The sequence below is a fragment of the Gekko japonicus genome, unplaced genomic scaffold, assembly GCF_001447785.1.
Source record: "Gekko japonicus isolate JY-2015 unplaced genomic scaffold, Gekko_japonicus_V1.1 scaffold542, whole genome shotgun sequence".
In the NCBI taxonomy this organism is placed as follows: domain Eukaryota; kingdom Metazoa; phylum Chordata; class Lepidosauria; order Squamata; family Gekkonidae; genus Gekko; species Gekko japonicus.
The window spans coordinates 38,889-63,830 of record NW_015163104.1 but is presented as its reverse complement, the minus strand read 5'-3'; the positions used below and the strand labels follow the sequence as shown (position 1 = coordinate 63,830).

Genomic DNA, 24,942 nt, shown 5'->3' with positions numbered 1-24,942 from the left:
TCTTTCCCTTGTTTCTGAGGAACTAGGTGATAAGAGTTGTGATTCACATTTGGCTTTGCTCTTGATGTCCTCGCAATTTCTTGAATACACATTCCGTTCTTATTGCATCCTAATTCTATCCCCAGCGGCCTCTAATAATGCTTTTCCTTAACATATATATAACTTTGTATACAAAAGGTACAGTTATAAAATATACTCTACTATACGCTTCTCTAATCAGAAGATTCTAGGTTACATACCAAGATCTGGATCTATTATAATTGAACTTCTGAAGGCACAGTGACAGTTGTCAATATAGAAGCATGTCAGAGGAAATGTCAGACCCTACATTCAGAAACCACATTCATTTTTCCCTTGTCCTACAATATTGGGGACCCCCCTGCTCTAACCATTACGCTTTATTGGCTACTGAATGCACATTCTGTACTATTCTGCCTGCATTTGGTCTGGGGAAAGGTTTCATAAAAGTATAGTATTTCGATGTTTGGCTGGGGAAAGGGTTCCTAAAAGTATGTTATTTCAATGTTTGGCTGGGGAAGGGTTCATAAAAGTGTATTATTTCAGTGTTAACATTTCTAAAACTTTGCAAAGTTTCTTTCACACACCCTGCTAGTCTGCAGTTGTCTTTATAGCAGGCCCGTTCCGGGCTGATTGGTTCCATTCCGGGTTTTACACCCACACACACACACACACACACACACGCCCCAATGGTGTCCTGACCTTGTGTTACTGCAGTTCTGTTGTCCCGCTGGGCTTCGGAAGTACAATTCGGAGGACTCTCTGAGGGCTCTTGGAAGATTTTCCGGGCACAGACGAGTTACGGGGGTTGGAGCCAATGTTCCCTCTAAGCTGCGGAGTCTTGTGAGCAAAAATTCTACTTTGTGAGCTCCTGGCATTTACGTTGTGAGCGAGCGATTTGGCTACTGCATAAATTAGTTTGCCTCTGGAGCCCTCCTTCCTGAGCTAAGGCAAAAATGTGTGAGCCAGAGGGTAAAAAACTGTGAGCTAGCTCACACTAACTCAGCTTAGAGGGAACACTGGTTGGAGCACCCTGGACTCCTTTTTCTCCCCGGTTTCTGGAGAAATCTGACGGAGCTGAGCAAGGATTTTCTCCTCTGCCTCCTTTCCCCTGTATGGAAGGAGAAGCGAGCTTCCTCATGTCGGCCGAAAAGGTGAGTTAAGGGTTTACAACCAAAGAGGTCATGTGGAAGGATGGAAGGGGGAGGAAGAAAGAGAGGGATTGGGTGCGCGAGTCGAAATGGAAGAGAAAGGAAGAGAAAGACCCGGAAAGAGGGAGCTGGGGGGGAACGAAGGGAGAGAGAGACGCTTCCCGAGCGGGATCTTTGCACAGCGATGGCTGCTGTCGCAGACTAAGTTTCAGGCGTCCAGCCCGAACTGATTGTTGTTCCTAACGGCATAATTCAGCAGCCCCTTTAGTTTTTAAAACTTGAAATCCACCCACCCCCTAAGAACCCAGCCGTTCGTCCTCAGTAAAGCTATTTATTTCTTTACTTTATTCACATCCTGTATTTGCATACCCAGACCCGCTTACGTCATTCTCTTCTCGTCCATTTTATGCTCACAACGACCATGTGAGTTAGGGTAGGGCTGAAAATGTGTGACTGGCCCGAGGCCACCCAGCAAATCTTCCATGGCACAGTGGGGATTCGAACCTGAGTTCACTCTTCTCTTCCTTTCCAAGAGTTTTTTTTTTCTGTTGAATCCAAAACCTCCTGAGATTTAGTGGCTTACTCACAGTTCAGGGACGTAAGTGGCACGTTGTAGTTATAGCAAAAGTGCAAATATCAGTAAAAATCTGTGAAGCAGGATGATGGAGCTTGGTATTGCTAGGCAAGAGGAACTTCGTCTTTAGGCCATGGGGGGCTGCTTAGGCAAGATAACCTTATCTCTTCTTTTGAGAAAGTTACTACCTTGCTGGATCAAGGGAATGCTGTAGACAGTTTATCTTGATTTCAGTAAGGCTTTTGGTAAGGTTCCACATAATATACTTGTTGACAAATTGGAAGCATGTGGTTTGGATCCTATGACTGTTAAATGGATCTGTAACTGGCTGACTGCCAACCTAGCAGTTCGAAAGCAAGAAATTGCAAGTAGATAAATAGGTACCACTTCAGTGGGAAGGTAACAGCGTTCTGTGCACCTTGGTCATGCCGGCCACATGACCACGGAAACGTCTTCGGACAGCGCTGGCTCTTCAGCTTGGAAACGGAGATGAGCACCGCAACCCTAGAGTCGGATTCGGCTGGCTTTCGAGCAAGGGAACCTTTACCTTTAACTGGTTGACAGATCGCACCCAAAGAGTGCTTGTGGATGGCTCCTCATCTTCTTGGAGAGGAGTGACAAGTGGAGTGCCTCAAGGATCTGTCCTGGGTCCTGATTTGTTCAACATCTTTATCAATGATTTGGATGAAGGGATAGAGGGAATGCTCATTAAATTTACAGATGATACTAAATTGGGAGGGGTAGCATAGAATCATAGAACGAATCACAGAATGTTAGAGTTGGAAGGGATCTTGCAGGTCATCTAGTCCAACCCCCTGCACTCTGCAGGAGGCTGGACGGCCATCTTTCAGGTATGTTGTAGGGCTATGTTTCAGCTACGCTCCTGCAGAGTGCAGGGGGTTGGACTAGATGACCTGCAGGGTCCCTTCCAACTCTAACATTCTATGATTCTATGATTCCTCTGGTAAACTGAGAGTGTGTTGGGAAAGGTTAACAGTATTGCTGGTAGAGTTGTCGTGCCTAGCTGTGCCTTGTAAAAGGTTGGAAAGTTTCTTCCCTTCTACTTGTAGTTAGATGTTCCTCACGGAATGCACATCAATTGTGTATCATTGCAGCCTCAGTAAAAGAGCCAGTTTGGTACGGTGGTTAAGTGTGCGGACTCTAATCTGGGAGAACCGACTCCTCCACTTGTAGCTGCTGGATGACCCTGGGCAACCCAAAGTTCTTTCAGAGCTGTTTTTGAAAGAGCAGTTCTTGAAAGAGCTCTCTCAGCCCCACCTACCTCACAGGGTGTCTGTTGTGGGGAGGGGAAGGGAAGGAGATTGTAAGCCACTCAGACTCCTTCGGGTAGTGAAGGGGGGGTATAAATCCAATCTCCTCCTCCTCTCCTCCTCTTCTTCTTCTTCAACTTTTAATGGCAGAGTACACAGAATTGGGGGGTTTTGTTCAAAGATCAAAGCTGTAACTAGGCCAGTTCTGGGATAATATGGTTCATTCTCTGAACACTCAGGAATACCAAGAGATGAATCAAATGTGTGACTTTTCCTCTTTCAGAGACCACCCATGTCCTTCGAGGAGGTGGCCGTGTTCTTCACAGAGGAGGAATGGGCTCTCTTGGATCCGGGCCAGAGGGCTCTCTACAGGGAAGTCATGCAGGAAAATTATGAGACTGCGGCCTCTTTGGGTAAGGATCTTCTCCTTTTTATTGTTGATATGGAAGAGAAGTCAGGGGGGAGTGTGGGATACAGGCCTAGTGGATCAGCACAGGCCTACTTGAGCTACATTCCGAACTGTTGATAGAATACATTCAGGCCTGACGGATAGGAAGTAGATAAACCTGTCCAATAGCGCAGGTGCCTGGAAGGGGACAGCTATATAACACTCCGTTCTTATCTACAACAGAAGCCTAGCGGTGCCTTACTGCTCATGCTAGCAACATAGCAAGAGGGGGACTACAGACCCCAGCCGGATTTAGCTGGTTGAGGCCAGCTGAATGCAGGCGCAGTAAATTTCAAGCTGTGCCACAAGTATTGACCAAGGGAATAGTGCCAACATAGCCTTTACCTTATAAGGAATAGAAGTAGCATATAGTTAAATCTCGCAATGTTATTACCTCAGATACTGTAACGAATTGCTTGGTATATAGGCTGACTTGTGGCTACGTGTCAGCAGGGGGAATAAAAGGCCCCGTCTACCTTGTGGAGGTGGGGCAGCTTGGTTCGCAGGCTACAACGCTTTTATCGCAATACATTCTATTTCTTCCTCCTCACCCGGACTTCGACGGAGTGTCTTTATTGGGCAAGGGCACTCGGACCAGGAGCATCGTCCTCAGCCCTTCTTAGACTTCAGGACATGATTTCATCTGCCACAGATTAAAAACATAGCATCCCCTCATCTCTTCATCCTCCAGTGACTCAAAATAAATGCATTAAATACATTTGTGCTGTAAGGAAAAATGTGTCAATGGCTGTGATGGACAGAAGGCTGTCTTGTCTGGCCCCTGAAGAGACAGACGACCATTCAGCTGAGCCTATGGGAATGCGGCTCCAGTATCCAGTCACCTTTCAGAAAGGGGGTGAAATATTGGAGGGAAGCACTGCAGGAGTGGTAGTTGAGGTCTGTCTCAGGGAGAGTGCAGAGAGCGTTCAGTTTTGCCTCAGGGAGAGAGCAGTGATAGCTTTGGGTCTGTCTCCGCAAAAGAGCAGACAGTCTGAAGGGTGGTTCTGCCTGGTAGCTTGGCAGAGTGGATTAGCTCTACCCCTCGGAGGGAATGGAGGACCCAATTCTTAGGCCTGTCTCTGATGGTGACCGGGCCTTGTAACAATCTGTGGATAGCTCAGTGAAAGTGTCAACTCGGTGTCCTGCAGCAGTGAAAAAGGCCAACCAAGGGGGGGGGGGACATGAGAGAGGTTTATAAAATTATGCACAAGGTGAAGAGAGTGGACAAAGAGAACTTTTTCTCACCCTCCCAAAATACTGGAACTCGAGGGCATCCAATAAAGCTGATCGGCAGTGGGTTCAGGACGGACAAAAGGAAATACTACTTTACACAGAGAGTGATTAAAGTGTGGAGTTCGCTGCCGGAGGATGTAGTGATGTCTACAGGAATAAATAGCTTTAACCCCCCTCAAGGGTTAATGTGAATGATAACAGGCTTGTTACATTCCTTTAAAGCCCTTTATGGCCGGGGTCCAACATACTTATGGGACCACCTTTCCCCGTATATACCCCAGAGAGCACTACGGTCAGGGTCTCAAAATCGGTTGACCCTAGGGTTGCCAAGTGTACTTACCCTTGCCGGCGGGGGAGCCTTGCCAGGCTACGGGAGCTTTCCCAGGACGTGCGCATGCGTGCCACCAGCACGTCACAGGAAGTGACGTGCTACATCGCTCACGTTGGGGGCGTGGCCCAGATCGTCTGTTGCCACGACCACAACGCCCCCAAGCGGCGGAAATCGGGCCTCCAAAGCGAGGGTTTCCCCGCCCCCACTTGGCAGCCCTAGTTGACCCTCCCTGGCCTGAGGGAGGCCAGGCTAGCTGCCACTAGGGCCGGGGCCTTTTCGGTGGCGGCTCCTACCTGGTGGAACGAGCTCCCGGCAGAGACCAGGGCCCTGCGGGACCTCTCACAGTTCCGCAGGGCCTGTAAGACGGAGCTCTTCTGCCAGGCATTCAATTAGGGGCCGCTGCCGTTGGACCGTCGTTAGATCGCCTGATTGTTGCAGCACCTGGCCCATGAGCCACCAGCAAGCTGTTGCCTTAAGGAGACTACGAGCAGAAAAACGCCTTAGAACACTGGGTAATGGAAATCCATTGAAAATGTGCCATTTAAGTGACTTTTATTTGCCGCCAGCACTTTATGCTTGTTGATTTGTAGTGTTTTTAATAATTGTGTTTTTAAACTGTATATATGTCGTGTTAGAAGCCACCCTGAGCCTGCTTTGCAGAGAGGGCGGGGTATAAATTTAATATTTTAAAAATCCTGCAGGTGTTACTAATTGGTCTCTGGCCTACACAGCCCATATCATCTTCAAGGCCAGAGCTGGAAATGTGGCAATTAGCTTCTCACAAGAACCTGCAGCCCATAGGATAGGAGGGGGGAGGAATCAAGGGTGATGAGGTAATTTTCTAGAAGGTTCCAGCAAGAATGTGTCCAGGTTAGGTGCTATCATCACCTCATGCTGCTTGGCCAAAAAACCATAATTGTGCTAGGAGCCCGGAGAAAAGTGGCTAGCTTGGATTCTGGTGGAGTGAAGGCCTGGGCTATGATATCCTCATGTTGCAACAGACAGCAACGTAGCTGTGGCCTTTGATTCTTGGACTTGTCATCTAACGCAGGTCATGAGAACGTGTTAGTTTAGTTTTCTTGTTTTGTTTTGTGACTTTAGAGCATTGTGTTGCCTGTAGATTAAACCTTTTTTTTTGGGACAGAAATTAAATAAAACTTTATATAATTTTAGAAATAAAGAAGGGTTTGGTTACTTGTCTACAACAGCCCTGGGGACCCACGGGGTTCAGCCTTGGGCTCCTTGACACCCCCTCTTACGACCACCGCCCTGGAAAACAGGCAACACGTGTTCCAGTTTTTCACTCCGCAGCTCTGAAAAGTCGACTTCCCTACCCTGCAGTTTCTCCTCCTTCCCCGTCATTTCAGTGTTTATGTCCGCTTACAGCCTGGTGCTTTCCCTCTTCTTGTCGGTCATTGGAATACTGGAAATAACTTCTCTCTCCAGTAGCTAGGGTTGCCAACTCCAGCTTGGGAAATTCCCGGAGATTTTTTTTTGGGGGGGTGGCCTGGGGAAGGTGCCATTTGGGGGAGAGAACTCAGCAGGGATCTGATGCCATTTATCGCCATCCTGATTGGTTCCAGTTCCATGTTTATTATTTGTGACTTTGAGTACATATCGACTGTATTTTTAACTGTTTGTAGTGTTGCAAATCGCCCAGAGCCTGCCTTGCAGCGTGGACGATTCATAAGTTTAAATAAATGAATAAATGAATGGAGTCCACCCTCTGAAGCGGCCATTTCCTCCAGACAACCTGATCGCTGTAGTCTGCAGATCAGTTGCTATTCCAAGGAGAACTCCAGGCCCCACCTGGAGGTTGGGAACCCTAACCTGTGAACCCCCAAGCATTCGTAAATTTTTGGCACCCAGACATTCTCGGAAGGACTAAATCCTTTCATGTTCTTTTTCTGCTCCCCCTTGAAGGGCTTTGGGTTCCTGAGCCGTTCTTCGACTCTGAGCAGCATCCGAGGGAAACGTCCTTCCTCCAGAGCTCTGGGGAATCGGGACTCTGTGCAGGTGTCCTCTTGTCAGGTAAGAGAGGGGAAGTCAGGCAAGAAAGGGGTCATTTCAGGAAACTATTTAGGAATTTTTCTGTGGGAGATCCATCTGCCAGTTTGGTATAGTGGTTAAGAGCATGGACTCTAATCTGGGAGAACCAGGTTTGATTCCCCACTCTTCTACATGCAGCTGCTGGTGTGACCTTGGGTCAGTCACAAGTTCTCTCGGAGCTGTTCTCTCAAGGGCAGTCCTCAAGAGAGTTCTCTCAGCCCCACCTACCTCACAGGGTGTCTGTTGTGGGGACGGGAAGGGAAAGGAGATTGTAAGCTGCTCTGAGACTCCTTTGGGTAGTGAAGAGCAGGGTATAAATCCAATGGAGTAAAACTGAGTAAAAGTGTTCAGACTGGATAGAACAGCAAATCCACAGCTGCTCCAAGAAACAATGATGGATCTTGGCTTAATTAAGACCCCAAATCTCTATAGGGTCTTAGATTGGGGCCTTAGAAATCTATCCAGCCTTTGCTAACAAAAGGTATCTGATAAGTAACTGATTAAGCCACTAACTGTCACGCCTCGCCGACTCTCAGCTATGCATACTAATTGAAACACACCTGTGTAGCGCCTACTTGAACAGAAAAAGAAGAAAATAGTAATACAAGATAAAGTTATGCATATGCACTTTTAAATTTACTTCAAAGCAATGTTATTTAGAGAATATCTATTAAGGGATTACAGGTGCACTTGGGCAGTACGCTAAATCAGGTCATTGATGGGAGTAAATCGGGTAGCTTGCACTGATCATTGATAACATGAAAGGACAGGACTTGGTTCGGGTGAAATGTCAAGTTTCCTAGAATAAACGTTGAGACAGATAACTATAGGAAATAGCCAAATATGGAATACGCCTCTGCTTGTCAAAACTGTATGTGTGTAACCCTGTAAATTTCGGAAAAACAACTCTTATGGTTTTTCCCGCCTTGTTGCAATAAAGCTTGGTTTGTATTCTTCCAGGTTTTTTGGCTCCCTTGTGTCTCCTAATTAGAGAGCAGGTACACGAGGTCTCTATTGAGATAACAACAACAGCTACTTGTTTGGTTTCTGGCTCCTTCCTCTGGGATGACCTCAAAACATCACATCCTTCTGCTGTGCAGAGCAGGAGCTGTAGCCCAGTGGCCAGAGCCCTTGCTTTGCATGCAGGAGGTCCCATGTTCAAATCCCAGCACCTCCAGTGAACAGATCTCAGATAGGACATGCGGGGAAAGACATTTCTGTGCCCGAGACCCAAGTTGATGATAATGTGCCAGAGATGGACCAGTGGCCTGACTTGGTATAAGGCTCACCAGGTCAAATTCTACTCATAAGAATTTAAGAAGAGCCCTGCTGGATCAGACTAACAGTCCTTCTAACCCCGCTTCCTGTCTCACACTGTGGCCAACCAGTTCCTCTGGAGGGCCAGCAACAGGGCATAGAGAAGAAGCAGCAGAAAAGATTGGATTTATATCCCACCCTTCACTACCGGAAGGGGTCTCAAAGCACCTTACAATCTCCTTTCCCTTCCCCTCCCCACAACAGACACCCAGTGAGGTAGGTGGAGCTGAGAGAGCTCTCTCTCGAGGACTGCTCTTGAGAGAACAGCTCTGAGAGAATTTGTGACTGACCCAAGGTCACACCAGCAGCTGCATGTGGAGGAGGAGTGGGGAATCAAAACTGGTTCTCCCAGATTAGAGTCCGTGCTCCTAACCACCATGCCAGACTGGCTGAGGCCTTCCCATGGTGTTGCCTCCTGGCACTGGTATTCCGAGGATGACTGCCTCTGAAGGTGGAGGTTCTCATTAGCCCCCCATGTAGCTTGCTTCCAGACTAGGGCAATATCCTGTTTGCTCTCATTTCTGCTGGGAGTGCAAAGGCAAACAGAGCCCCCTGCACGTAGAGGTGTGACAAAAATATGTGGTGTTATGCGGGAGCCAAATTAAAAATCCACTACGGTTTGGAGAACACACAGACCAAGAAGCAACGATAAAGCGCAGGAAATACCAATCAAAACTTGATTATGTGTAGTTGTGTATAAGACAGGTCAAGTGTAAATGGGGTGTTCTTCTTGAATTTGCCCAGGTGGAACACAGCTTCTCAAAGAGGACTACTTTTCTGACCGGGAGGAAGAAGCATTTGTTGAGGATGCCAAGGAAACACTGCTACCAGCAGGTACTTTACTTGCATGGGCTGAGGGACCCTTCAGGGTCTAAGAATTGGGATGGTATTTAATTCCACCCATGAAAGACAGATCTGTCGCTCTCTGAGTTTCCTCCTGTGGCATGACACCTGTCCGTATGTGAACCCCCAAAGGGCCCACATTTTCCATAGGCCAGTCCTGTCTCCTGGAAGACATCCTAGAAGAATTTGCTCCTCTCCTTTCTCAGATTTTCTCTTTCAGTAAACCAAAGATTACCTCTTTGTCTCCCCTTCACACAGATGGGACTTTGAGGGAACTTGCCTCAGAGGAAGCGCAGGAGAATTTACCTGAAGAACCCCAAGAGAACATTTCCTTCCCCCCTGAGCAGGGTGAGCGTGAGTATCCTTTAGACTCCTGCTGGGGAAACACGAGAGGCAGAGCCAGAAAGGGTCTCCTCTTTGTGCCCTGAAGTGGGTCTGTTATCCTGGAAAGGGAGATTCGGGTTGGGGAGTGAGTTTTCTGCCCCTTCTCCTGTGTTCCCTCGTGGGCCCCAACAAAGCAGGAGTCCCCCTGCCTATCCCCTTGGAAGCAAAACGGGCCAGGTTGAGGAAGTCAGGGTGATGCTGCCCATTGTTTTACTGGTTTTCAGTTTGGGACAATGCTCCCTCTAAGCTGTGGAGTCTTGTGAGCAAAAATTCTACGTGGTGAGTGACTGGCATTAAAGTGGTGAGCGAGCCATTAGGGCTACTGGATTAATTAGTTTGCTCTGCAGCCATCCTTCCTGAGCGAAGACAAAAATGTGTGAGCCAGAGGCTAAAAAACTGTGAGCTAGCTCACACTAACTCAGCTTAGAGGGAAAAATGGTTTGGGCATACCTGGAAGACCTCCTAACCAGGAAGGAAAATCGGGGTGGGGGAAACAAGACAATGAAGGGGCCGTTTCAGGGTATTTCATACCATTTTTTTCCCTATGGGACCTCCATCTCTTATGTCTAAGGAAGGATATAATCCATGTAAAAGGTGTCCTGTTTTCATACTGGAACCTTCTCGTGGCTGCAACCTCCAGCCGTGTCATGGCCAGACCAAGCAGGACAGGGAATGCATAGCTCTTTCAAGACACAACAGCTGCAGGTCTAGTTTCTTCTTCTTCTGAGGAAGTGAGTGGTGACTCAGAAAAGCTCATCCCCTGACACAAATGTTGGTAGTATTTAAGGTGTTGGTAGTATTTAAGGGTAACCTCCATGCATCTGACGAAGAGAGCTGTGTTTCTCAAAAGCTTATGCTACCATAAAGTTTGTTAGTCTTAAAGATGCTACTGGGCTTTTTACTATTTTGCGACACCAGGCTAACACAGCTAACTCCTCTAGTTCTGAGAAGCCAATCACCCTCTATCTCTCTTCCTTCCAACATAATATCCGGAAAGAAGGGAAGCCTCATCTTAGGTGGCTGGTTGCTCTTCCACAGCGTTCTTAAAAGTAACCCCAGGGAACTAAAACAAAGCTGCTTTTTGGAGATTGCTGAGGCTTTTCCAGGCCTCTGGTTCTCAGTTTGGAAATCAGGGCTCTTTTTGTAGCAAGAACTCCTTTGCATATTAGGCGACACACCCCTAATGTAGCCAATCCTCCAAGAGCTTACAGAGCTCTTCTTACAGGGGCTACTGTAAGCTCTTGGAGGACTGGCTGCATTAGGGGCGTGTCGCCTAATATGCAAAGGAGTTCCTGCTACAAAAACAGCCCTGCAGCTAAGCGGGCCCTGGGGCTAATTTGATTTCTCTCTTTATTCCATCAGGATATGAGCGGGAGATGGAGAGTGACAGGGAACCAGGAGGGGTGTCTCTGGCAAGAATTGAGGATCTGGAAGCAGAAGAGGAACCTGGGAAACAAAATTTGAGAAAGATGCCGCTGAGAAGGAAAACAGAAGCACAGCGGGAACAGAGGAAGGAACTGGTTGCTGGTCAGTGCAGGAGCTTGCGTGAGATGACAGGCTACAATAACATTCAGAAAGAAAAAAGAAGGCATAAATACTGTGTGAATGGGAAAGGATTCAGCTACCAATCTAGGATTAGGGAAGAAAAAAACATTCCAATGGACAAGAAGCCATATAGATGCTTGGAGTGTGGGAAGAGCTTCTCTAATAATGCACATCTTATTTTACATCAGAAAATCCACACAGGGGAGAAGCCACACAGATGCTTGGAGTGTGGGAAGAGCTTCAAGCGGAGAAGTGATCTTACTGTACATCAGAGAATTCACAGTGGGGAGAAGCCTTACAAATGCTTGGAGTGTGAGAAGAGCTTCTCTCAGAGTTCCAATCTGAGTAATCATAAGAAAATTCACACAGGGGAGAAGCCATACAAATGCTTAGAGTGTTGGAAGAGCTTTGGTCGGAAAGACAGTCTTGTTTTACATCAGAGGATTCACACAGGGGAGAAGCCATATAGATGCTTGGAGTGTGGGAAGAGCTTCTCTATTAATGCCAATCTTACTTTACATCGGAAAATTCACACAGGAGAGAAGCAACACAAATGCTTGGAGTGTGGGAGGAGCTTCAGGCTGAGAGAACACCTTACTGCACATCAGAGAGTTCACAGTGGGGAGAAGCCCTATAAATGCTTGGAATGTTGGAAGAGCTTCAGTCGGAAGGATAGTCTTACTGTACATCAGAAAATTCACACAGGAGAGAAGCCATACAAATGCTCAGAGTGTTGGAAGAGCTTCACTCGGAAGCACAGCCTTGCTGTACATCAGAGGATTCACACAGGGGAAAAGCCATATAAATGCTTGGAGTGTGGGAAGAGCTTCAATCGGAATCACATCCTTGCTGCACATCAGAAAATTCACACTGGAGACAAGCCATACAAATGCTTTGAGTGTGGGAAGAACTTCAGTTGTGACCGCATCCTTGCTTCACATCAAAAAACTCACACAGGGGAGAAGCCATATAAATGCTTAGAATGTGGAAAGAGTTTCATATGCAGTGGTCACCTTACTATACATCACAGAGTTCACACACTGGAAAAACCATATGAGTGTTCTGTTTGTAGCAAGAGGTTTTCTAATAAATCCTCTCTTATTCAACATCAGAGGGTGCACACGGGGGAAAAGCCTTACAGATGCCCATACTGCAACAAGTGCTTTGCTGATGGATCAGGCCTTATTTATCATAAGAGAGTGCACACAAAGGAGAAGCCTTATAAATGCTTGGAGTGTGGGAAGAGCTTCAGTGGAAGAAACAGCCTTGCTACACATAAAAACATTCACAAACAGGAGAAACCATACAAATGCTCAGATTGTAGCAGAAGCTTTTCTTGTAAATCATACCTGAGAGCTCATCACAGAGTTCACACAGGGGAAAAGCCATTTACATGCTCAGATTGTAGCAGGAGCTTTTCTTCTAAAGCAAGCCTTATTCAGCATAAGAGAATTCACACCGGGGAGAAGCCATTTAAATGCTCAGACTGTAGCAAGAGTTTTTCTGTTAAGGGAAGCCTTATTCAGCATAAGAGAATTCACACAGGGGAGAAGCCATATAAATGCTTGGAATGTGGAAAGAGCTTTTCTTACCGTCAGCACCTAACTCTACACCATAGGACTCACACAAAGGAGAAGCCATATAAATGCTTGGAGTGTGGAAAAAGCTTCTCTGTGAAGTGCAGCCTGACCGTACATCAGAGAATTCATACAGGGGAGACACCATACAAATGTTTGGAATGTGGGAAGAGCTTCAGTCGGAAGGATAGCCTTACTTTACATCAGAAAATTCACACAGGGTAATACTGGCTATGTAGCAATAACGAAACTAATACTGTAGCTACAAAACAGACTAGTTATGTAAAATGATGAATATAAATGTATCCCATTAGAAGTAAACATCATTGTACATTATAGACAAAGTCCTTGAAATATTTCAGTGTAATGAATACTTTCTGTCTTTTACACTTTGTTACATATAATCATATTTGATATATAGAATTATGTTAGATAACTCTTATTTTCCTTTCTGTATGTTTCTTATACTATCGCTTTGTTTCCTCTAAATAATACACACACACACACACAAAACCTATACAGGTTGTACTGCATAGTGAATTCTTTTTAAAAAACCCTTTAATAAGTATATATATAAAGGTCTGTTTTACTTGCTTGCATTCAACCCTGAGGACTCACAGAGCTGGGTATCGCTCAAGGGGCAAGAAGCAATAACCCAGGGGAACCCAGACTTGGGTTTCTCACACACTTCCTTATTAAGAGTGTCAGATTAAAAGTTTTGATTCCAGTATTCAATAAAACAGTCCAGTACTAAATAACAAAGTTTTGCTCTTGAATCTTCTTTGAAAAGTTTATTTTCATTATAGAAATATTGTCCACTAACATGATATGCTACACTTTACTTACCCAAATTTCTATCTTTGGAAATGTCAAGGCTTTTCTGCCTTATCCTGAGAGAACTGTTCCCCTATCTCAACCTGAGACCCCAGAACAAGACCCTGTGTTGATAATGTAACCTGGCTTACTATAGGTTTGGAGCAGTGAACTTATAGGAACATCAACATAAAGATAAAAGAGGCTTTATTGTGAAGAAAGTAAAGACAAAAGATTTAAAAACAGTATGGTCCCAATAAAGGTTCAAACACATGAGAACAACAAAGCTGACTTCCTAAATACACTTAACCCAGTCTCACAGGGAGCAGTGGCACAGGCAGTAAATGAAGCCTGCATTCCATCTGACCGAACAGCTTCGGCTGTTCGAGTCCCACCGTGGCCGGGGTGAGTTCCCGGTCTATATCCCAGCTCCCGCCCACCCAGCGGCTCGAAAGCCCGTATGGGCAAGTAGATGAATGGGTACCTGCTCTTAGAGCGGGGGGGGGGCACCCTTCCTTCCCTTGTGATGGCGGCGGAGCGTGGTGGCGGCGAAACATGGTGGCGGTGGTCGAGTCGAGCGGCCCGAGCGGAGATTGGCCAGCGAAGCACGGCGGTGGGGCAACGCAGTAGGCCGGAGCCAATTGGGACAGAGGCCAGCTGTGGAGTGCGCACTGTCAGACGCTTTTTACCCATGCCCGGAATGTCGTCGCCTGGATTGAAGAACCTCTGCAAAAAGAAACAACAACTAAGACCCTGCCATGGGTGCCTGATAGGTAGTCACTTCCCCCTCATTGTGTGTGGTCCTAGTAAAGGTAATGTAATTAGTAGTTGTACAAATGTAAACCGCTCAAAGCCCTTAGGGGGTGAGCGGTCTATAAATTGAAAGTTAAATAAACAAATAAATAAAACTGAGAAGGTTGTTACAGCACATATGTTGACTTCTTACTTTATATAGCTTTGGCTAAATTCAGTTCAATTCGGTATAAATAAAAAAAGGCGTAACACAGCCAAAAGGGCACATGGTGGGCAAAGATAAGGATGAGGATGATAAGGAATAATCTCTTTATAGGATCCTTGGCCACTGATTTTCTGACCTCTTTCAACCAATCAGAACAGTGTTCTGGGAACGTTTTCTGGAAGATGAATGAACTCCCTCCTCCCAATCCAGCTGAAACCAGTGAGCTAATTAGCAGGACTGTTGGAAGCAACCTTGAGGTGAGAACAGTCTGAGCTGGGGAGGGTTGCTTCCTGTGGCTCTCTAAGGGCGATTCTGCATCTAGCATTCGCTCCACATTTTCTCAACTGGGAGGAAAAAGTGCTGCTCAAAACCGCATTTAAATACCTCGGGGCAACACCATACTGATTGCAAAGACAGAAAATAATCCTGTCTGAGTGTATGTGCTTCCCCAGCCCAATTTGAGAAAACACTCAGTACAATCCTGTAGAGCAGAATCAGAACTTGTACTTTATTGATCAACAAAGGAGGGAGGTGCAGATCCAAGAAGGTTTTGGACCCCACAGCTCTCCCTAAAGTTACAATGGGAGACATAAAGTTTTATACCCCCTATGACAGTTAGAAATAAATCATAATTATTGGTTCCATCAGACTTTGTCATATATTCGTCACACCATTCTGATTGGGCCCAGGCCTGTAGGTTGGACTTTCTCAGGCAAAAATATATCTCCTTCATTTGAACAATGAGCCTTCTTCTTCCCAGGCTATGAAATGATAAAAAGTATCTAATGTAACAAATACGGGTACATCGGGTAGTATGGTTTCCATCTAATGCAAGCTAACTGACATCAGGGACATGTGCAGTTACAGCTGGCCATAACAAGCAAGGTCACAAGCTTCAGCATTTTACCTTCCCAGCATGCATCCAAACAACAGTCACAACTGAACCAAAGTTAATACCTGAAAACATTCATGAAGTTAGAATCATAAATGGCACTTAACATATGTACCATGGAAGTGCTACGTGCAGTGGCAGAGTACAAAGTGTTTCATAAACTGTGCTTATAACAAAAGTGCCATAAAATCCGATGATCAAAGAAAGCTAAAGCATAGAGTGTGAAGGGTACTATAAAATCTGATGATCAAAGAAAATGAAAGCAGCATGCAATGCAGAGGGGAATTTCTGTTCCAATGTGGGTTTCACAAAACAGCGGAGGGGAAAAACCAATGCAGAATTCGTCTAAGCTGAAAATGGGGGAGGGGGGAATCTTGTGACCTGAATTTTAACAGGAGACTGCTCTTCTCTTGACAGGAAGCATATTCTGTTTTCAGTTCTGTGCTAAAATAATTCTAGGTGCAGCAACCAAAAACGGTGTCAAATACCATTTATTTATAGGAAGCTTCAGATGGGTAGCTGTGTTGGTCTGAAGCTACAGAACAAAATTTGAGTCCAGTGGCACCTTTATTCTGGGTAGAAGTTTGCTAATTTGCTGGTATTCACCGGTCTAACCAACTGCATTAATCCTATTTTAGCTAATTATTTATGCATCTTGACTCTAATTTATTTATGCAGCTTGTTATTTATGCATCTTGACCTTATTTATGCATCAGTTATGTTACGTATGCAACTCAACAATGAAGTAAGTAACAAAGTGAATCAGCTTTACTGAGAACGAGAACGTCCAAAGATCACACAGCATCAGACAACTCGACAACACAACAAACAACAGTGGAGCATAGCTCCTTTTAAACTCTCCTGGGCTGGGGTAGCCACGCCCTCACATAGTTAACATCCAATCAGGTTACAGAGCTAAAGATGACTTTAGTAAAAGCATATCAATATGTGCTATCGCTCTCTCTCTTCAATTTATACCCTGCCATCCCCGCCAGGGCAGGCTCATGGTGGCTTACATGAGAGGTAAAACACATAAATAACAATTGTGACAATCATAAAACCATCTAAAACAATTCAGTTGCCAGACAGGGCAACTCAACTCAAAATATTATCCAATTCCATGTGGACAAAAAGGGTTTCCAGTCTCCAGGTGGGACCTGGAGTGGAGATCTCTCTGGAGAAAACAGCTGCTTTGGGGGGTGGACTCTATGGCATTGTACCTTGCTAAGGTCCCTCCCCTCCCCAAACACTTCCCTTTCAAGGCTCCACTCTGAAAATCTCCCATGTATTTTCCAATCCAGAGCAGGCAACCTTACCTTGAACACTTTTGGCCTCCACCCCTTATGATTGCTAGGGTTGCCAGGTCTGGGTTGAAAAATACCTGGAGATTTTGGGGGTGGATCCAGGAGAGGGGGGGTGTTGGGGAGGGGAGGGGCCTCAGCAGGGTACAGTGCCATAGAGTGCACCCTCCAAAGCAGCGGTTTTCTCCAGGGGAGCTGATCTCTGTCAGCTGGAGATCAATTGTAAAAGCAGATCTCCAGGCCCCACCTGGAGGCTGGCAACCCTAATGGTTCCACTGTGAATAAATGAAGCCTTTTTCCAGAATCCTGAATGCTGCTTCAACCCTTTCTGGTTTTTCCTCAACTATTTTCTGAAGTTTCTTCATTTCATCTATAACACCTGTCGTTGTCACCAAACCACCTTCATTGTATGGATGCCATTTGTTGTTGTTGTTGTTCAGTCGCAGTCGAGTCCGACTCTTCGTGACCCCATGGGCCAGATCACACCAGGCCTTCCTGTCTTCCGTCGTCCTCTGAAGTTTGCTCAATTTCATGTTCGTTGCATCGATGACACTGTCTAACCATCTCATCCTTTGCCGTCCCCGTCTTCTTTGACCTTCAGTCTTTCCCAGCATCAGGGTCTTCTCCAGTGAGTGCTCCCTTCTCATTTGGTGGCCAAAGTATTTGAGCTTCAGTTTCATTATCTGGCCTTCCAGGGAACAGTCAGGGTTGATTTCTTTTAGGATTGACTGATTTGATCTTCTTGCAGCAATCCAAGGGACTCTCAAGAGTCTTCTCCAGCACCATAATTCAAAAGAATCTATTCTTCGGCGCTCGGCCTTCCTTATAGTCCAACTCTCGCAGCCATACATGACTACTGGGAATACCATTGCTTTGACCATGCGGACTTTTGTTGGCAGGGTGATGTCTCTACTTTTTATCATGCTGTTTAGGTTTGCCATCGCTTTCCTCCCAAGGAGCAGGCATCTTTTAATTTCATGGCTGCTGTCACAGTCAGCGGTGATCTCGGATCCCAGGAACCTGAAGTCTGTCACTACTTCCACGACTTCCCCTTCTATTTGCCAAGGAGTGATGGGGCCGGATGCCATGATCTTAGTTTTTTTTATGTTGAGCTTCAAGCCCACTTTTGTGCTCTCCTCTTTTACCCTAAGCAAGAGGCTCTTTAAGTCCTCTTCACTTTCTGCATATCTGAGGTTGTTGACACACAAAAGCTCATACCTTTCTTGAATAAAAGTCTGTAGGTCTTAAAGATGCCAGGGACTCAGACTTCGTTTTGCTGCTTCATAACAACAGGGCGACCCACCTGAATCTGTATTAAACCTTGGTTTTGTAATAATGGATAAACAAAGTCGCTTAATGTTTATTTTAATTTCCTCAAATCTAACAACCGGGAGGCAAATAAAGTACAGATGTCGGTAGGAGGTTATCAAGCATCCACCGGTTTGTTTGCAAAGACAAATGCGTCGCATCTAGGGTTACCATATTTTGAAAAGCAAAAAAGAGGACATATTTCCTGACTGACTACTTCAAACCATTGACCACTATGACAAATCACATTTTGAATACCCCTACTATTTAAGCTGAAGCTTGCCTCCACTGGGGGACTACAGGGCAGAATGAGCTCAGCCTCCCAACCCAAAAAGAGGACGGACACAACATTTGGTAACCCTAGACATGGGGGGTGGGGGGGTTGGAAAAAGAGGTGCCGGATCTCTCAAGAGAGGGAAATGACATTTTCAATCTGTGTACTGACTCATGAACTTTTAAACATCTTAAAAAGAATTTTGTCAAAGAGGTTCCGGAACTCCATCCCAGCGCCTTCCCCCAGAAAAAAAGCCCTGCCTCTAGAGCATCGCAGGAGTCAAGAGACGCGCTGCGCTCATGTTTACAATATATATTTTTAGAGGATTTGATTCCGGCGGCAGCATCTATCGTCTTAAACCTTCTCCTCTAATGGTTAATGCAACTGAGGCGATTGATTTCCTAGAGTGGACGAGAAATTGGGGTGGGGGGGCAGGAAAAGGAGACCAGAGAGCGAGGGGAGAGGGCGCCTTCCTGTCCCGCCCATCCGGAAAGCTGACATGGGTTTGTCAACTTCCTCGGCGCAGAGAAGAAGAATCGAAGGGCGGCAGCATCACCCTCTGGAAGCATCCGTGAGTCAGTGAAAGGAAGGTGCAAACTAAGCTGGGGAGGATATTTGGGTCTTTGGGGGACGGAAGGCGGGGCCGTTGCAGACTGCTGGGGTGGCCGGGGCTGGGTGGGTGGGTGAGGGAGACACACACACACGACAGAGATCTGATTACCCTATTGCATTGTTTGCAGAACAAAACTGAACTTCATAGCTCAGAGGCTCCCCTACAAAGAGGAAGCCCAGCAAGAATAGTGTGTTTATGAAATCCCCCCTACCCTTTCCTTCAAGGAACTTGGGTGGGGGGGGGACGGACAGCATCCATGGGCTCTGCCTGCCCTCTTTCCTCCACACAACAACCTTGTGAGGTAAGGTGTCTTAAACTGATGTGACTGGAGAGAGCTTTCTCCAGCTTCTAGCTGCCTTGAGTCCAAGGCAATGAGGGTAGGAGGTAAGCATTCTAAGTACATGGTCTGGTAGGCATCACACAGCCCTGTGGCTCTTGAACAAGGAGGTTCCGCTTCTGACTGGGACTTGATTGGCACATTTTTATCCTGCCTAGTGGCATGTGTTGTTCTTTTCATTTAAAAAAATATTTAAAATAGAAACAGAAAAAAAGGGAAAACTTAAAATCCAGCAACTACGAAAGAGTTGCACTGGTAAAGGGAGGGGGACTGTGGACTATGTTACTGTATTGCTACCTGACACTGTAAGTATGCTCCAAACTAGGCAGTTTCCACACCACCTATAGTACAATCCTAAACAGAGTCACACTGTTTTAAGTCAATTTAAGTCAGTGGGTTTAGGAGGGTGTCGATCTGTTTAGGACTGAACTGTTTAGGACTGAACTGTGTTTATTTCTGTTCTGTTTGATATTTCTGATTGTTTGCAGATTTCTATAGGCCATACCCTATTGTATTGCTCATTGGGTTTCCCATCCCGTTGATTGTACTTGACTCACATTACTTGATCCTCTTTGAGTCTCAGTGAGAAAGGTGGATTATAAATAGCCATTTTTTAATATAAAAAGGCCCTTGTTTACTCCCACTGAGGTCAGGGTATGGGTTATATGTGGGCCAGGATGTCAGACTTGCCACCCTTCTTGTCTCTTTTAAAATCTGCAGAGAGCCGTGACCATTTCACGCCTCAGGTCCTTTCTCTCACTCCCAGAGACATCTACAGACAGGGTAAAAAGGTAAAGGTTCCCTTGTTCGAAAGCCAGTCGAATCCGACTCTAGGGTTGCGGTGCTCGTCTCCGTTTCAAAGCCGAAGAGCCAGCGCTGTCCGAAGACGTTTCCGTGGTCATGTGGCCGGCATGACTAAACACCAAGGCGTACGGAACGCTGTTACCTTCCCACCGAAGTGGTCCCTATTTATCTACTTGCAATGTCTTGCTTTCGAACTGCTGGGTTGGCAGGAGCTGGAACTAGAGATGGGAGCTCACTCCATCATGCGGCACCCCTGGGTCTCGAACTGCTGAACTACCGACCTTCCACAGCCTGCAGTTCAGCGTCTAAAGTAATCCGCCCTCACTCACAAAGAGCTATCGGGGTTGGGGCTCAAACACTGTTCCAATCACTTGCTGCCACCATTCATTCATATTGTATAATATAAATATAAGTATTTAGGTATTTAATTATGTGTGTGGTACTTCCCCTCAGACAGGTAGCCCACAGGATTAGTCAGACAAGAAAGCTTTTATTTAGGATATAAACAAAACAATGAGGAAAGTAAAGTATAAGAAACAACATTTTCCTTCTACTGAACTTTTGAACTGAGGTCTATTCCTATGACTGAGAGCCTTTGTTTACTATTTGACTATTTTCAGTCGGCACTAAGCAGCACTTCTGCACAGTTCTACTCCGTCAGAAATCCCCTTTTACATTTCCAACAGTTTTTGCTCATATTCGTATAGCATTTTGCTAGCTTCTCGGGCGTCCAATGCCATCTGTAGAACATCTTATAGATGTTCTCTTTATATGGGATTGCTTTCATTAGTTTTATCGAGCTCCACATTTTCTTCCATTGATCAATATTTATTTTTTTATGTAGATCTTTTCCCCATGTTGTCATCGTTCTTTTAATCTCTTCACCTAGCAAATAATCTTCCATTAACACTTTGTATATTTTTTGAATTAATTTGTCATTGGAAGACAACCATATTTTGTCTAACTCATTTCTTTCATTATAGAAACCCTTTTTTTGTCCATATTATATCTGGTGGTTAATTGCATGTAGGGTCATATATACACATGTGGTGGAATTGTGATATAATCCAAAAATACTGGAAAAAAGTCTATAACATGATAAACGAAATAATGGGGACTCAGATAGCATTTACACCAGAAATTGCTTTATTAAATATGTTACCTATTACATATATTAGGACAAGCAAATACTTTATAATCTACTTTTTTACTGCAGCAAGAATGTTACTAGCTAGTAAATGGAAAACAGACGAAGTACCTTAAAAAACTGAAATAATAGAAAAGATATTATCAGTAGCTGAAATGGACAGATTAAGTACGATATTACAAGGTAAAAGCAGAGAGGTTTTTGATAAAAGATGGAAACTGTTATATACTTAGTTGGAGAATGTATATAAGAAAGACTCCAAAATATAATGAATTATACAATGTAAGAATTATATTTATTGGAAAATTATATAAATAAAACTTAAAAAAAAGAAATATAATAACTGCAAAACAGTTGGATTGCTGGGGGATTGTGTAGGTGATTGCAGCAACAATTCTATTAAATCCCTTGTTATGGTACGGAATGTGGTATTGCTAGGGACAATTGACAGGATCAGTCCCTGAAACCTTCTCTCATTGACACATAGCCCCCCACTTCTTGGTTTACTGTGGAGCTGGATAACATGAAGCAGTCTGGGAAATATCCAGGGAAATGGTGTCTGAAGTCTTGTGTGGTATGTGACTGAACATATTCTATAGAGCCTATGAGGGCATTGAATTAAAAAATGTTCTACTATCATTGTATCAGCAGAATCACATCCTGCTGAGCTCTTTTGGATGTTATCTGGTTTATTAAACCTCCACTCAGATCTATAAAAAAGAACTATCCATGACTTGCTAGATTTATTTTATTATTTACTAGCCTGATACACATTTTTGCTACAGTATTTAAGTTCTGTAAATCCAGTTATAATACTGATGATGTGAAGTCTGAAATGTAACATTTGTTGTAGGAATTCTAATGGAGAAGATTGTAGTGTAAGAAATGAAGTGAGACATAACGTACTTTTTTCTCTCTACTGAAGGACCTCTCTGTAGACCACATTGGTGGTTCTGCCCTCAGGTGCTAGGATCACCAGGCTGCTTGATGAGCTCACTCTGGAGCAAGCCACGTAGAACTGTTCATTTAAGAAGCAGTTGTCTGTTTTTGAAAAATGTCTATTCAGGAGTCTTGAATAGCTGATTTCTGTAACTGTTCTCAACTGTCTGCAGTCTCTTCTAACTGTGTTTTTACCTCAGAACATTGAGATCCACAGCTGAGCAATCAGAGGGAGGTGGGTGCAAGTAGGCAGGTTTTACCTCAGAACTCTGAACTACACAATTGATCAATCGGGGGAGGGGGCGGGCAAGGAGGCAGCAGCCTGCCAGGCACATGGAAAATAATTGGGGGAACACATTTTGCCCCCTTTTTACCCCCTTAGGGGCCATGTTTCTCAGAAATCTCTTCATAGGGGGGTTGACATCATGGTAGGAAGGCACTCCCCTTATTTTGGGTTTCTTGGTGCAGGGGTTTAGCCTGGGCATTGAATTTGGGGGGGAGGGCATACCTCCCCCCCCCTTTAACAAAAATGTTTCTCATTTATGTTACATTTTAGAACTGGGACATAGCTACATATTCAAAACACCATCTGAGCAATCAGATATTAAGCAAGTTCATATGAACCAATTTTCTAGAACCCACATTGTGAGAAGTTAAATAACCTAATAAAGGAAACCCGTTTTCTACAACTTTGGGGTATATTTCCATTGTGGGTGGGAGTGTGGCTACGTTGGGCCAGCAGCACCATTAAGGTGATCCTGCTAGGGTGGCATCCCTGATGGATTAAAGTACCCTGGTCCTGCTCCTACACGTGACAGACACTCGCCTGTTTGGTGTTGGGGGGCAGTCCTGCTGAGCAAACCTCCCCGGCAGCAGTAAGCATCCCACCTCCTCTCCTACACCTGACAGGCAGCTGCCTGTCCAGTGTAGGATGGGGAGGGGAGGAGTATTAGAAGTAACTGTGGAGGCAGGGCTGGCAGGATAACTAAGGCGTTACTGCTGGGGCGGGCTCCCTCGTGGCTTTAAGCATCCTGCAACAGCTGCTGCATCTGACAGACAACCACCTGTTAGGTGTAGGAGGTGGGGGGAGTGTGTTGGAAGCCATCAGAAAGGCTGGGCCAGCAGCATTACTGCACCTCACAGGTGGTTGCTGGCCATTCCTGATTTCCTCAGTTGTCATTAGCTGTATGCAGTCTCCTGTAACTTTTTTACCTCAGAACACTGAGCTCTGCAGCTGACGAATCAGAGAGTGGGGGGTGCAAGGAGGCAGCAGCTTGGCAGCAACATAGGACTCGATGGGGGGAGCACATTTTACCCCTTTTGACCCCCTTAGGGGTCGAATTTCTAAAAATCCCTTCTTAGTGAGCATCTACGTCATGGTAGGAGCACTCTCCCCGAATTTAGTGTTTCTAGGTCTAGGGGTTTGGCCTGGGCGTTGATTTTATGGTGAGGGGACTCCATGTGCAGTGTGTATAGTATAGTCAGGAGATCCTAAGATTGTCTGGCAGCCAGAAGTTCAATCCCTTTTAGCGTATGTACCACTAGGTGGCAAGCTAGACTATTTTTAAGGCAAGAGATGTTTCAGAGATGGTTTGCCATTGCCTGCCTCTGTGTCACCCCCCTGATATTCCTTGGAAGTTGCTCCTCCAAATACTAGCCTGCTTAGGTTCTGAAATCTGATGAGATCAGATAAAAATGGTCATTATTACAATGCCTCTTTGCTTCTTTCTGTAATTGGGAGTATGAAATATATAGTGTTTGTATTTTAAAACTCTAATGAAGTAAAATGAAAAATGTAACTGTTATATATGCTAGAACTGTACTGTACTGATTTGATCTGTAGTGTACTCCCATGATGCAGAGATTACAGCCACAGTTTTATCCATCCCCCTCCCACAACAATTTGCTTAATTGTTTGATCAGGGGGTAGAGAATGCCTGGATAATTTAACATCTTTCTTCCATTTTCTCCTGTGCTGTCCCATCTTGATCAGAATCCTTATCCATTGTTGCTGGGTCTGAAGAGCTACAGTCTTGCCAAAAGGATGGGTAATCTTATTTATTACATGTGTATTCTGAATTTGAGGGCTATCCGGCTGCATAATCTGTCACCTCATTGATTGCCAGGGTTGATTTTATTGGGTTAACTGGTATAGTTAGTCCAGTACCCACTAGTTTGCAGAGTGCTTTCAATAAAGTTACAAATGCAGGAGCATCTTTTTCACCAGGTCACTCAGTTTACAAAGCTACACAGAGCCACGTTGCAAGATGGTGAGAGGCCATCAAGGTCATGGTGCCAAGATGAGGACAGTGTTCTGGGAGAGAGTGAAGGAAGGAAGTTGTCCCTGAGAATACAATCTACATTTCAAAGGGGACAGTGGCAGAAGAGTAAACACAGGAAGAGGTATTGCCTCTCTGTCTATCTGACTCTTTTGCCACAAAGTCTGGAGGCTGAGGCAGGGGACAGCACCCAGTCCTTCACTTTCAACAGATATGGATGATCTGGCTGGCTAAGCAGGTGTCCCCTTCCTCCCTCACTGCTCCATGTGCATTCCTCCCAAAGCTGCGCGCTTGGTGGAAGAGGACGACCATCCCACATGGAAGGAGTGTACCGTTCTTCAGTCAAGGGTATGTAGTAGCTGCATTCCCCAGCTAGAACCTCCAAACACGTGTATTCTGTATTTGAGGGTGAAAAGTACTCAGAACGGAGAGTGATTTCAGCAAGAGTACTTTATTAGATCAGGAACAAGACAGAAACCCCCGGCACGCAGGCCGATATATATATACACAAAGACCTACCACCAAAACACACCCCC

At 45.3% G+C, this 24,942-nt stretch overlaps 1 protein-coding gene across 1 annotated transcript in view; it reads left to right on the top strand.

The window, feature by feature from the left end:
* The window catches only part of LOC107106594 (zinc finger protein 420-like), a 32,842-nt gene extending 19,875 nt beyond the window's left edge, over positions 1 to 12,967 (top strand). Inside the window, exon 7 of the mRNA XM_015406775.1 lies at positions 11,287 to 12,967. Within this exon, the coding sequence (XP_015262261.1) occupies positions 11,287 to 12,966 (1,680 nt within the window). The 3' untranslated portion in view covers position 12,967. The remainder of the gene's footprint in view (positions 1 to 11,286) is intronic.
* Positions 12,968 to 24,942: the final 11,975 nt, after the last annotated feature.